The 15000-nt window shown below is 47.4% G+C and overlaps 1 protein-coding gene across 1 annotated transcript in view; it reads right to left on the bottom strand.

Annotated features, from left to right (window-relative positions):
• The window catches only part of daam1b (dishevelled associated activator of morphogenesis 1b), a 90314-nt gene that overhangs the window by 40944 nt on the left and 34370 nt on the right, over positions 1-15000 (bottom strand). The window contains exon 2 of the mRNA XM_080860526.1: positions 7202-7513. Within this exon, the coding sequence (XP_080716652.1) occupies positions 7202-7384 (183 nt within the window). The 5' untranslated portion in view covers positions 7385-7513. The remainder of the gene's footprint in view (positions 1-7201; positions 7514-15000) is intronic.

The following is a 15000-nucleotide window of genomic DNA, read 5'->3' as shown; positions in this document are numbered from 1 at the left end:
TTAGGGGCAGCAGGGGCAGCAGGGGCAGTTAGGGAGCTGGGGCAGCAGGGGCAGTTAGGGGCAGCAGGGGGAGTTAGGGAGCTGGGGCAGCAGGGGCAGTTAGGGGCAGAAGGGGCAGTTAGGGGCAGCAGGGGCAGCAGGGGCAGTTAGGGGCAGCAGGGGCAGTTAGGGGCAGCAGGGGCAGCAGGGGCAGTTAGGGGCAGCAGGGGCAGTTAGGGGCAGCAGGGGCAGCAGGGGCAGTTAGGGGCAGCAGGGGCAGTTAGGGGCAGCAGGGGGAGTTAGGACGCTGGGGAGCTGCTGGAGGCTTAAGGGAGGGGTAGCTTCTCTGGTACGGCCCCATGGCGGCCTTATTCTCGGGCGGCGGAGTCCTGTGGATTCGTTAAATTAGTACCTGCGCCCGTTGCATAAGCTCCGCACGCATTCCTTGGCAGCTGAGCTCTCTCCGAGCCAAACACGAGCCAGATGTTTTGGGCGCAAAGTTAATAGCTTCATGCACCAGTTATCGAGAACATCCCCTGAACCCCTTTCCACACTTCTACACACCCACTCAAAACACACACACACACACACACACAAACACTTACACAATACACACCCACTTACAAACACACAAATGCAAACACACACTATTATATACAAGCACACACACACTGTCTCTCTCCCTCTCTCTCACACACGCACTTTCTTGTACACACACTCACACATAAAGTCTCATTTCTATGGACGAGAACCTAATCATACAATGCAAATGGCCTCTCAGCGACCCTGGCATCCCGAGATAGAGATATTCCCGATAAACAAATGAGGAATTTGATGTACTGTTCTGTGCCGTGGCTGGACATGGACTGAGCCAGCATGTTTGATTGAGCCTAATCGTGTTTGCTTAGTTAGGCCAGGCTGAAGATGAGATGAACACAGACTCACGTTGCTAGTGGTTACTGAAGCAGCCCCCAGACTGTTGAGAACACACCAAAAACAGCAACGTTTTCCTGTAGCTCAACTGGTTGACCAAGGTGCTAGTAACACAGACATAGGCTCGATACCCAGACACCTACTGATGGAAATACTGCATGCTAACTATGCAACGGTTATGTGTTTAATAAAGTGTCTGCTAAATGTGTTTTGATAAGTGTGTACTTAATGAATATATGTAAATAGAAATAGGTCCATTAGGCTCTGCTTGCAGAATGCCCACGGCCGGTCTCTGGGCCTCTTTGAATGTTAATGGTTTCCTGTCTGAACGGCCATGGTGACAGACATATCCCTGACCACCCCAGTTGGGACAGGAAGTAGACCATGATCTCACTTCCTGTCTGATGGCGTTTCCCAGTATTCCCATTTGGGGGCTGCATCTCTGGGATGTACGGAGATTAAAGTGCAGTCTCAGCATGAATCCTGCCCATCCCTTGTAATGCATCTACCCCCCATCTGTCTCTCTTTTTCTCTGTTTCCCTTTGTTTCTTTTCTTTCTCTCGCACACACAGCCACACAGAAAGACACATGGACACACACACACACAGGGTAGGCCTAAGACACAAAGACATAAAGACATAATTGTACTATGTGAAGAGACACCTCTCTCGGCATACTGATGCACTGTGTCATTTTTTTATGAGGGGAAAGTCCAGGCTTCTCCTTGGTTGCTTGCTGCATGGGATACGTTTGTGTGTGTGTTCGTGTTCGTGTGTGTGTGTGTGTGTGTGTGTGTGGTCTTCCAAGTGGTGCCAAGACCCGGGGGGGGGGGAGGGGGGAGCTGGCAGGCATCTTCCTTTATCTCACCACCCGAGCATCCAAGCTCAGCCCCGGACCGACCGAGAGGCAGGCGGCAAGCCCAACCAGTTGCAAAGGGGCGAGGGGTATCGGATTGCCGATGGCATGCTTTTGATAGGGGAGATCTTTCTTGACTCAAACGGAGCTCAAGCCACATGGCGGGTCGGAACAGATTGAGGTGGTAATGTGAGCATCGTCAAGGGCAAGACTACACTGATATGAGACTATGACATTCACTGTGACAATTGCTCTTACAGCATTGATTCAGTTTCTTCTAAACAGTGAGTCTTTAAGGCCTTTGCTGTGGGGATGACCTACTGTTTTGCACGTGGTTAAAACTGACAGAATTACTTGTTTCGTTTCGGCATTAATAGTGTTTCGTTTCGGCATTAATAGTGTTTAGTTCAGAGACATTTATAGTGTTTCATTAAGAGGCATTAATAGTGTTTCATTAAAAGGCATTAATAGTGTTTAGTTAAGAGGCATTAATAGTGTTTAGTTAAGAGGCATTAATAGTGAGGCACATGGTAAAATGATGGAGTACTAGAGATTGGTGGTTTGGGTTAACTCTGCCAACGTCGGCAGGACACAGCAGGGAAAGTGTTTTGTGTCCAAGACCCTATAAGGTATTACTCGATGGGATGTGGTAGACCCGATCTGCAAATACAAATGATCCAAATGGCCATTTAAGGTCTTTGTTTAGAGGTCTGTGCCTCTACATCTTCACTTGGGATCTACATTTCACACGAACAAAGGATTAGTTGCGAAAGGACCTATTTTCGGCAGAAGGAGCGACGCCATCACATCTCCGAATCAAAGTTTAGTTTGACATTAGTGAAATTTATGGTAAAGCTAATACCCCTGTTATAGATGAGATCTTGGTTTCTCCAAGTTTGAAAAGCACTCTTCCAAACACACACACGCAGGCAGGCACACACACACACACACACGCGCACGCACGCACGCACGCACGCACGCACGCACGCACGCACGCACGCACGCACGCACGCACGCACGCACGCACGCACGCACGCACGCACGCACGCACACACCGACTACCCTCATGCCTACTGTGTAGAATCACTGAAATTCAAGAGGCTTCATTTCAGCACCCAACAAAAAGACTGTGCCCTCCGGTCTTGCTAGAAATCACTCACTGGGTCTGCCTCAACCCTCCCCAACCTCCCCGGAGGGCCAGCGCGGAAAGCCCCTGCATTCATGATACTCATTACTCTCATATGACATAAGTAGAGCTTTTGTGCAGGGAATACTTTTCTCCCCCCCCCTCCCACCTCACCCCCCCAGCTAGCCTCCTCCTGCCCCCCCTCCAAGTAAACACGACATTCATTGAGAGAAGTCGTCTCAAACGTTTCTGTGCCAAAATGGAGGCTACGAAGGAGTTCATTCTGTCTGCTCCTGAGCACTGGGTCATCTAACTACACGCAATCGGACAGAGACTTCATTGTGGTGTCCGCAGGCAACCCAAATGTGATTTAAAAGGAGAGGAACCCACCCACCATGTGTTAACCACTTCTAGCATCTTGGATGCCTGGGCCTTTTTTGTACAGCCTGTTCAAGGCAGGGATGTTGCGCCGCCACTCTGCTTCGCCATTCAGTATAAAATATACCAACGCGGAATGGCGGTTCATTTTTTTGTAGAGGAGGCAATCACCGAGCTGTACCAACGTACCTGTGTAAAAAGGGAGAGCCGGAATGGCGTGATAGGGGGCCTATCAAAACTCAGAATCTGGAACGTCCATTATGATTAAGTCCAACTGATGTGTTAGGAAACACAACAAGGTGGTGATGTCCAGTCAGTGGTTTACTCTTCTATCTGCTGGCTTTTCTCTTGGTCATTCTGACACGCAGCCTCTTCATGCATCTTCTCACGCATTTAAAAAAAGGTTTTTTTTAACCTTTGATATAGTGATGAGGACCTTTATGTCTCCGAGCTCAGAGCTCCGACTTCGAGTGGCATTCCAGTGCAATTTTCCAAGGTGGAAATGTCAAACGTTCCAAGTGGCCATTAGAGGCGAAGCTAGACGCTATATTAAATGTCACACCTCTGCTACAGGAACGCCGCCATGCTGTTTAAGAGCGGTGAGCAAACAAAGCAGTCATAAGGAGGGGGTTTAGGGGGATATAGCGGGATCTCAGTTTAAAAGGGGCTCTACACAAAACCAGTTTTAATAGCCAGAAGTTGTTTCACAATTCACATGTCACCAATTATTAAAAAAAAAAAAAAACTGCCATAATCAGCCTTATTAAGGTGCCAACACTCTATTCCCGCCTCTTCAGAATGTACCTGCACAATAAGAGCGAGTGCCGCCGGCACACCAACGGCGCAAACACGGTCAGTAATGACTCCTCTCTGGCTGCCTGGCTGCGTGCCCAAGTGTTGAGGAGTCACATAAAAGATAAATATAGACAGGGTGTGGAGCGGAGCGGGACAGTACTGTGCTCGCCGCTCCCCACAGCCGGCAGCAGATGCCCAGCCACATGTGGCGCGGCGGTGGTGGTGGTGGTGGTTACTCGAGGAGTAGTAGTAGGGATAGGCGCGCTCTACTTCAAAAAAATATAAATGCGTTTTCGGGTGCGGGTAAAAGAATGTTAACTATGAGTAGAATAAAACGCACTCTCAAGCTTAGCTCATTAATATTAAGACCAGTTTATTTCCACAGACGCGTTTCGGCCTTGTGCCATCGTCAGTGTTACTTGGTTACTCGAAGAGGACGTGAGGCGCTGGTGACCACCATGCCCCAACACACACACACACGGGGTCAGGGTGACAATTTGACCTTTGGGGGTCAGGAGGTCAGGATTAATATCCAGGGCTCACACTACAGAGTGTGAGGAACTCGGAGGCTTAATAACAGTAGACAGACAGAAAGACAGACAGACAGACACACGTGCATGCACGTACACTCTCACTCTCACACACTCACACACACACACACACACACGAGAGGAGGACCAGAGGCGCTGGTGACCACCCAGCCCCAACACACACACACACACACACACACACGAGGAGGACGTGAGGCGCTGTGACCACCCTACACCAACACTGAGCGAGCCAAGCAGCCAGCTCCCCTCCACAGAGCCATTCTTCCCAAATGAATTCAGGGCCCTCAAAGTATGCCGGGGTGTGTGGGGGGCAAGTGGTTTTTGGAAACGGCACGTGGCGAGGGAGGGGGGGGATGAGGCCCGTGTGTAGGGAGAGGGTGACTGAGTGCCCCAAGAACCCCCCCCCCTCCCCTCCACCCCCAGAATCATTCAGCTCCAGCCAAGGAACAAGACGGGTGAGGGGGGGGAAGGGGTAGGAGAGCGGGCCAGACAAAAACAAGCAATTAGTGTAGTTGGGGGGGGGGGGGGGGTTGGTCAAAACACAGACATACTCAATGGGGCCTATTGATGTGCAAAGTAGACAGTGGTGGCAGGAAAGAGAAGTCACTAGCAGACCACTGGTTAGAGGAGAGAGAGAGAGAGAGAGAGAGAGAGAGAGAGAAAGAGAGCGAGACAGAGAAAGTGAGAAGGAGAGAGGGGAGAGAGAGTGAGAAGGAGGGAGAGAGAGACAGAGACAGAGACAGAGAAAGTGAGAAGGAGAGAGGGGAGAGAGAGTGAGAAGGGGGGAGAGAGAGAGGGAGAAGGAGGGAGAGAGAGAGAGAGAGCGCGCGAGAGAAAGAGCACAAGAGAGAGCGCGAGAGAGAGAGAGAGAGAGAGCGCGAGAGAGAGAGAGAGCACGAGAGCTAGAGAGAGATCGCGTGAGAGAGAGAGAAAAGAGAGAGAGAGAGAATAAGCGTAGCAGCTAATCCGACATAAGAAAAGACCATCTCTATTCTCCATCTGTGTAATTAACTCCCATTATCTCCCTTTGAATGAGCAAGGCGAGGGCTGGCTTTGAGTAACAGGTTAATGTGGCCGCCCACTCACACTCATTACCTCAGCATCTACTGCCCTAGGGGAGACGCCTGCTGAGCATGGCATATTCACTGGGCCTGGGTCTGGGTCTGTGTCAGCCCAGATATACACCCATCGTCAGGTAGATGTGGAAGAACTGCTTATCTAGCATTACTTATCAGTAATAAAATGTTAACTTCAGTTTTTATTAACGATAAAGTCATGTGAAATTCTAAAATGTTGCTTTGAAAATGGTTTACTTAACATGAACCAACTATTTATTTCATAAAATAAGAAAATGTTTGAATGTTAATATCATGCAGACTACTTGCTGCTTTGGTGATGTTACCTAAAGTGTTAATACATTGATTAATGTTAGTTACTGAAACTGTTGTATACGGCATAATGGGAAGAGAGAATAATGATGAGAATAATATTTCATGTTACTGTGCAGGCGCCAACATAGAGTGTGTAGTTTAGAAAGAATATTTTCTCCCACATATATGAATATTATAACACATATGCACAAAATATTCCCTCAGAAGTGCATCCAATGTGTTCTCCCCTGAATCATAATACCCTACCTGGTTAACTGCCCAACCTACAGTCACATAACAGACATAAATGAATGAAACTACTCCCGAGCCGTGCTGTGGACCACCAGCTGGGCTATCATGGCACGTAGGTTGGTGGTGTTAAATGCAAGCAGTACTCTGTAAATCTGGCTTAAATGTTTCAACGTGTGATGTGTGACAAATCAATAGATGTGTCTGTGGATCCAAATATCCTTCCCTTCTCATTAAGTACCGCCAAAAAATAATATAAACTAATAATAAATGACATAAATAATGAATAATACAAAATAATAATGGATAATATAAATAATAAAACAAGATAAACATCAACCGTGATCATTTACCGCAGCGTTTCTCAACTGCGCTACAGACAGCTCGGTGAAAAGGGAGGATGTTAGAATCAGCCAGTTTGAAGCAGAGGTGGCTTTCCTGTGTCTTTATCTGCTTTATCTTATCTTATCTTTCCTGTTTCTTTATCTGCTTTATCTAATCTTATCTTATCTTATCTTATCTTTCCTGTGTCTTTATCTGCTTTATCTTATCTTATCTTTCCTGTGTCTTTATCTGCTTTATCTTATCTTATCTTATCTTTCCTGTGTCTTTATCTGCTTTATCTTATCTTATCTTATCTTTCCTGTGTCTTTATCTGCTTTATCTTATCTTATCTTATCTTATCTTATCTTATCTTATCTTATCTTATCTTATCTTTCCTGTGTCTTTATCTGCTCCCCATGTAAAATCATGTTGGGGACTGACAGACAATATATTCACAAGAGCTCCTTTTTTGAAAATCCAACTTTCCCTAAGTAAGTAAGTACGTTTATTTTTAGAGCACATTTAAACACAGCTCGCACTGACCAAAGTGCTGTACATAGTGCATTAGATATAGCAAGAATAATAAAATAGGACAAAATAAAGATCCTAATGACCACTACCACTACGCCTGCGCTACGTACCACCAGCTCGGAGAACATGCCGTCCAGTTCGTCGTAGGTGGGCATGGGCAGCGCCGGCTCCATGGTCTGCAGGGCGAAGTCCTCACGTAGCCGGTAGGTGATCTCCGGGTGGTCGTTGCTCTGGAAGCAGCAGAAGATGAAGGAGACGCCGCGCCCTCCTCCGCCTCGCTTCCGTGGCGCCATGGTTACCGACAGGGGTGGGGGGTGGGGGGGGTCAGCAGTCGAGGGGGTGATGGGGTGGAGGAGGTGGAGGGGGGGATGCCTCGATGACCTCCGACCTCTCTCAGAATTGTGTTTCCGTCACCAAGTTCTCTGTGGAAATAGACAAAAAAAAGAATGGTAAGACTGAGAAGGCCTCCAAAGATGAATAGATAGGGCAATGACTCACTAGACGTCATAACATACAAAACTTGCTTTGGGGTTTGAGTGCCTGAGGTGATCTTGTGGAATATAGAATAAAGGAGGGGTGAATATTTGAGTATATTTGCATTTCTACATGTCAAGCATTGCATATTATTATATTAGTGCAGACTGGATCCGCACCGGAAAACACTGCATGTAAAAAAAACAACTAAAAACTGTTTCGTAGAACACATCGATCTCCAAGAGGGCCCATTTTCACACAGGAAAAGGGGCGGAGGTCCTCGAGCATCATTTGTCAGGATTACGATTGTAAAATATCCTGCTGTGTGTGTGTCTCTCTCTAGAGATCCTGTGATTGTGATCAGGAGAGTCTATTTATACTATCTGCTCTCTCGTGTGTCCAGGAGGCTTTGTAGTCGGATAGCGAGCGAGCGGGCGGAAGAGTCCCCGGCTCATGTTGCTCGGAGGTCAGTGGCTGATCCGTTGGCTAAGTGATGAGGCCAGTGGCTTTAATGAAACCTATCTGCCAGGATGGAGAGCCAAGAGAGCGCATAAAGAGGGAAAATTACCTCCATTCAGAAGCTATTGTAATGATACAATAATGATGCCGGAGGCAGAAACACTCTTAAGAGTTGGGGCTTAAGTGCTGGAAGGAAAGTTTTCTTTGTTGCGTTTTCTGGCAGTAATACCTACACAAGTGTTTTAGCAACTGAATGAGTCATGATTGAGTCAAATAATTGGAATTGAATTTAGGAAAATTCAGGCAATTTAAGCACGGTCATGCACAACTAAACACAAATGCCCTATTACACCCTTCATTTTAATTAAGGGGAGATTAAAAAGAAAAAAAAAAGTCTGGAGCTGCTTTCTGAAATGTGGTCTCCTACTATCATGTCTCACTGCAACAAGAGTGAGGGCGGGACTCGATACATAGTCTCAGACCGTTTCCAGACTACCGAATCAGCTCAGCACTCTTACTTAGTCAGCGGATTCAATGCAAATGCAGATAAAGGATACGTCAAGGACCTCCAAAGTCCACCAAAATATGTCCCAGCTTAAAGGAGGAAACGTAAAAAGAAAATACCAGACAGAACTACATACAATGACACTTCCTTTTGAGATCCTTCAATGTACCGAATCATATACGTTTATTAATATTTGTTATACATGTACTGTAACCTAATCTTATTTACGCACGCATTAACTGCAGTTATGCCCGCGTGATACCTGATAGAGGATTGTTTTGCTGTGTATCAGACTACACGGCCTGATCCATGACACTATTGCTATTGTGGTGACAGTGACAGTATCATGTCACAAGCACTTCAGTGATTCCCATCCCTATCCAGCAATGCACACTATGGGCATATGCTGGTTATTCTGTTTGGCTTTGGCATGGAAATCATGCCCGGCATGGCTATGTGCTATTGTTGTACCATACAGCCCGCAGAAAAATAAGAGCGCATGCTGTAGCGCTGGCTAGCTGCTGTAGTGCTCGACATATTCCCCTGAAACAGCTGTTATGAAGTGTACACTCTTTTTTTTTTGCCCGAGGCATCTGACCCGACATAACTGGAATACTCTCTACAAGCGGGGTGACCGGACTGGTGCTGCCGACACACTCACCTGTGAAACGTGTAGTTTCATGATAGGGTTGGGAAACGTGTTTATTTTTAGTTACAGAGCCACTAGCGACAGGGTATCCCTGCACAGCTGTGGGCCATCGGGGGGGGGGGGGGATTGAGGGCAGGAAGTGTGGGAAAAAACTACAAAAATCTGCCGAAAGGATGAGGTTAAAAAGCACGGAGGGCCTAACAACAACACTGCAACATGGAGGTCTCTTATGAGGGGCCGAGAGACCGCATCTGCAACGGCCAAACAAAGGATGTGAGATGATACCTCATTGAGTTTTACAGCGTTTCACATCCTGCCATGGATCGATGCCCGCGGCGGCCCGGCTGTTGCCCCGGGCCACAGCAGATCTCACGGCTGGAGCAGCTGGGGGGTCCCCCTAAACCCCACTGCCTTGTCTGCGCCACCTCTGAATTCCCAGCTGCCACTAGAGAAGATTGCCTGGAGCCATCTCTGCACCAACTGCCCCAACCGCCCCATGCTTGTCCTTGACCCTTTTTTCAAGTTTACTGCATGCGACCGGAAAAGAGAGTTAACAAACGCATGAATGGTTCCTTTTCAACTGAGGGACAATTCTGGCATGAGTTCGCTAACAGTAATCACAGCACTGCAGCTACGCACTGAAGAGCACTGTTAGGTGGGGCATTGGTGTATGGATTATCTTTTTTTGCCTGCATTGCAAACCCGGTGTCTGGCAAACCGGTCACCCTGCCTGAGCAGGTGCCTAACAGGCCCATGCAAAAGCTCCAAACAGGATTTAACTCTTGGGGGACCACCCTGAAACCACTGGCAGAATAGAAAAAGCAGCAAATCAAAGGGCCTGGTAGGTTTCAAGAGCTTGCCACGCTGCGCCACTCACTGCGCCAGGGTGCAAATGCCGGCATGCCTTCCTACCCCACTGCGGCGCCACGTCAAAAACATGGCCTCAGTGAGGGGAACTCGTCCTACAGCGGGAGCTCTCTCCGGCCTGCAGAGAGAGAGGAACCACAACAGCTGTCGCCACCTATTCCCACCCGTCCATTGCGTCTGACTTCAAAGAGGAGCTAGCATCCAAACTGCTGCTAGACAAAACAAACAAGCCGTGAGTCACTCGTATGAGGAGGCACGCACACACGTCACGTCAGCATAGCCAGATAAGATGGACGACTCTGCAGCTGAGCGGCTTGCTCACTACCCCGCATGGCAGCGACTAGACCAGGTTTAAACACAGCAGGATGGGCTTCCAGGTTAACCCCTATCGAGAAGCTCTCTCCATCTGCAGGGGATTTGTGTTGACTGGTAGTGGACTCTCTCTCAACTCAACTGTATTCAATTCAATTTTTCAATTCAATTCGATTTTATTTGTATAGCGCCATTACAATACAATTGCCTCTAGGCGCTTAACAGAGCCCAGAGCCTAAACTGTATGCATGGTTTATCCTGTGGGGTTGTTTTCGGAACCACTGTGCAGATAGGCTGCAGGAGGAGATTGGACTCGCTGCACTGATCCAGCCGGGGTCACCGTGGTCAGTGGTGGGTATTGCTTGCGGTGCTGCTGGCCGACCTTTGGGCCCGTGAGCTGCTGGTTTAACGCAAGACGGTAATTGCGCTGCAAAGTGGTTTGGGAGCGGGCAGAGACAGAGGAGTCAGCCATTATGACAGTGGGAAGAAACCAAGAAAGAAAAGGCCATGACCCGCACGAACACACACACACACACACACACACACACACACAAGTAAACACATGCACATACACGCACAGACACAAAACAATCCCCTGCTCCCTCGACCGCAGGCAGGAAGATGCAGAATTACAGTGGAGATCAACATTCCGACTGCTGTAAGCCCTCGAGAGATTGCACATCTGACACACGCGCACAAACACACACATGTACGCAAACAGACAGGCCTGTCAAAAAAAAAAACAACAGACCAAGCACAAAAATCAAATTCTTTCCTCACCCAAAACATTGCAAAAGTGGTTGGCCTTCTGCGGCGTGTTGACACAAATCAGACGGTATGTTTCTAATAGAGCCCAAACTCCAACCGTGTGGTTCTCTAAAGCAACACAGAACTGCATTACCCAACAGCTGAGATGGAGAAATCAAAATGGATGAAATCTTTTGAAACTTTCTCTTGCACAAGGAAGCTTAATGAACTAAAGAAATCCACTGTTAATGAAGTTTTCTTGCACAGGGAAGCATGATTAAGCAACCCAACCATTGCTTGAAAGAACTATGAAGTTCTGCAACAGATCTCTGGGGGGGTATAAGACGTGGCTAGGACTCCAGACAGTCAAGTCTCGAGACTCTCAAACAGCTTTGCAACCTCACGACTAAGCCAAACATTTAGAACGTTTTCATGCCAGTGTGTCAGCCAACAATGCTACGCTCTGTCTCCTTTGACAGAAGGACAGTCTATCATTTTGTCTGCCTCAACTCAGCAAGCCTAAAACAAGTGGCTTAGAAGTTTTCAGTCACAAAAAAAGAAGAAGAAAAAAAAAAACAGCTGTACCAAAGCCCTCTGCCGTCTCAATTTCACTCCGTTCAGGGGAACGTGTCGTCACCAGGGGAATGGCCTTTATCAACCTTTATCTCCCCGGAACAGCATATGGACTCGGAGGCTATGCATTACTTTGAGGGCCTTTCATGTTCTCGCCGCCATGACAGTCAAAACAGCCAGCGGATTAAGATTTCAAGGGCAGACGCCAGCACAGGGAAGGCTCTTATCGCGGAGGGTAAGCCCAGTGAAAATGACCATCTGCAGCTAAAGAGGGGAAAGGAGATGGAAGGGATAGAGGCGGGGGGGGGGGGGGGGGGGGGGGGGGGGGGTGCAGGGGGTAGAGGGGAGGAGGTTCCAGGTGGGACGGGACGGGGAAGGACGGAGTGAAGGGAGACACGGTGAGGGAAATGCTGATAGGATCTTCAGAACAGCTCACTTATCCTGCGTTCCTGGCGTGGGCACAGAGGAGGCTACCATGGAAACGAAAAAAAGTGACAGTCTGGTGTAGACACCATATCTATGCTCATGGTCAGAAGGGTCAGATGAATGACCGATACATATGTGACAACTTAAGAAAAAGCCCCCCCCCCCTCCTCCTCCTCCTCCTCCTCCTCCTCCTCCTCCTGCCGAGCTTCAGAGAAAGCCTCGTCTCGCATACCTCTGTCAAACGCACTTTAACTTTTAACACAGATTTCATCTGAATCTGGGCTCTTGGAAGGTGAATGCAGTTGCGACACACAGCTTAGTTATTTGGCCAACATTATCCATGGCACCGCAACTCCAAATACTTCCATGACCATAACATGGGGTCTGTTTTGATCTGCAGGATGCCAGTCAATCAGGTTGCCTGTAGCAACAGTGTTATGCCCAGAACATGTGAAGCAAGACACCGAGGGGATACCAAGACAACAATACAAATCACATCGTGAAAATCTTCGATGTGAGGCTGCCAACAACAATAGATACCCCGGGCTTTAAAAAAACAATTGCCATTCATCTACCGGTCGACAGCATGGAGTTAAGAGGCCAAGAGTGGAAAAGAGGATGAAATTAAATTTCTGAATAGGGCATACAGAGAACCAAGACAGGGATTTTATATATCTGCAAAGGAATTGGCAAGGGTTCCTAAAAAACGTCTGGAGAGATATTGATGCTCTGGAGACAGTGGCTATTAGGCCAAGAAAAATATGCCTTTTTGGTAACAAATGCACAACAGATTCTATACAGTTCGAGCCACATAGCAACCGGGGTCCATCACTGCCTTAATTGGAAAAAGAATGCTGTCCTAATTTTTTGTTATCATTCTGATGGAATGGCAGACAAATGCATCTGAAAATACTTGACATGCTGCCTGAAATTACTTGGTCTCCCTGTTGCCAAGACCGGGTGACATTGATTATCCAGCAATCCGGCATAAACCCGCTGACACACGCAGACAAAAGGCAGCCAACGCTCATTTCTGAACACTTGAATTCCTTGCATAACCATCATTCTTATATTCTGAAAAAAAAATGAATTATAACTATTTAAAATGCAGAACACAAGCGGTTCAATGGAATCCGGTTCCCTCCCTTTGGAATACTTTGCGGGAGGAACGCAGCACTAAGAACACCGGCGGTTCTTGTTAAATATTAACAGTGGTCAAGGCGAACGGGTCTATACAGGAGGCACAAGGTGGTTCCCGGCACAAGGACCACACGTGAGTCTCAGTACACGGTCGCTCCCGCACCTCGGCCTCCGAGACTATAAAAAAAGAAGCTCTGTTTGTTTTGACGTATCCGTGACTTCTCCAAACAGACTAGGGGGTAACAACTGGCCTGCTAGCAGTCCTGTGTCTCTCTGTGCTGCACCATTGCCTTTATGGAGGGGTTGGGGGGCGTAGAGTGGGAGTTTTCACAGCTTCTGCTGGAGTGGTCAGTGCACACACCACACCCTTGAGTTTACAAGGCACCTCACTGTGCACAGAACCGCAAATCTTCACAATTAGACACTGCATTACACGACTGAATAACAAAAGATCATCACTATGATAGGATGATGGCTTAGTATTAACCTCATAACACAACAGTTTAAGAGTCCTTTCGTGGTGTTAGAAAGTGTTTAGGTGGTTTATTTCATAGCTTCAAACCGCAAATCTAGAAAACATGTTGACACCAAGATCATAGTTGAATCTGAACTCACCAACCACACAGCAGCTCACTAACCAGTCCCCTTCATGACTGTAGAGGTGTTGCTCTCATTTGCTTTTGGCAAACCGGCAAATGATTCCCCAGACATGACAAAGGGCCCGCCCCAACAGACAAGAACAACATTGAGTGACACATGTGGGCTGATTTATTGGGGGTGGGGTGCTTGGCCCCGCCTCAGAGTTCTCCCAAACAATGCTTTCTGCCTGCCCAGTGTCTATGGTTCACCAGAGGACTCTATGGAGGGGCTGTTTAGTGTCTATGGTTCACCAGAGGATATGAAGGGGTTGTTTACACCACAACGGGACATTTTGAAAACAACGATTGTTTTTCCTTTCGTGTTTTCATGTTTCGCATCCATATTTACACTGTTCAATTCATCGTCCTCCACAGGGATTAGCAACATGACATGTTGTGAAAATGTCGCTGCTAGCTAGGTCACTTAAAAGTCACATGTCTTGCATAACCTATGGTGCAGGTAGTTAAAGCCTATATCTAAACAAGATTATCATCAAAGCAAGGGAACTATGAGACAAGATAAATAAATCATTTATTTGCAAACATTTGTCGGCAAAACTTGGTTTTGGCAAATACAATTTCTCCAGGAAAGTGAACTTTCCCTGCTTTAGGTTGCTAGCATTTAGCGTCACATTATATCATAAGAAGGCTTTGGCCGCTGATATTTCTGATAGATTACGTCCTCCTCGTAGAGACAAAACAAATTGACTTATTACCATGACAATTCTGACAATCAAAAAAAGGTTTTCTATCCATTGCAACTGAAGACATGGTGAAGGCTTTGGAAGGCAAAGCTCATATTGAAGCTTCACGAAGAATGAAAAGTGATTGGATAAAGCTGGGACCGTGTCGTCAGGATTTTCAAAAGGTTCCATATTCGCCTGTCTACATGGTGACGGAAGGGTTGCATTTTGAAAGGATTCCACTCCACCCCGAAAACGGCACATTGTCGTGTGAACAAAAGGCCACAACGCTACAAAACTTCAGTTTTCGGGAAAACTCTGTTTTCAGCGTCGTCACCTGCATGGCCCCAGAGACTATCCTTGGGCCTGTTTTGCATGTGAAGTTGGAGAAGGGCATTGTGTTTAAGTTTTTGTTGATGTTTTAAGAGTTCATGTT

This window comes from Sprattus sprattus (assembly GCF_963457725.1).
Source record: "Sprattus sprattus genome assembly, chromosome: 2".
Taxonomy (NCBI): domain Eukaryota; kingdom Metazoa; phylum Chordata; class Actinopteri; order Clupeiformes; family Clupeidae; genus Sprattus; species Sprattus sprattus.
This window is presented reverse-complemented; position numbering and strand designations above follow the sequence as displayed.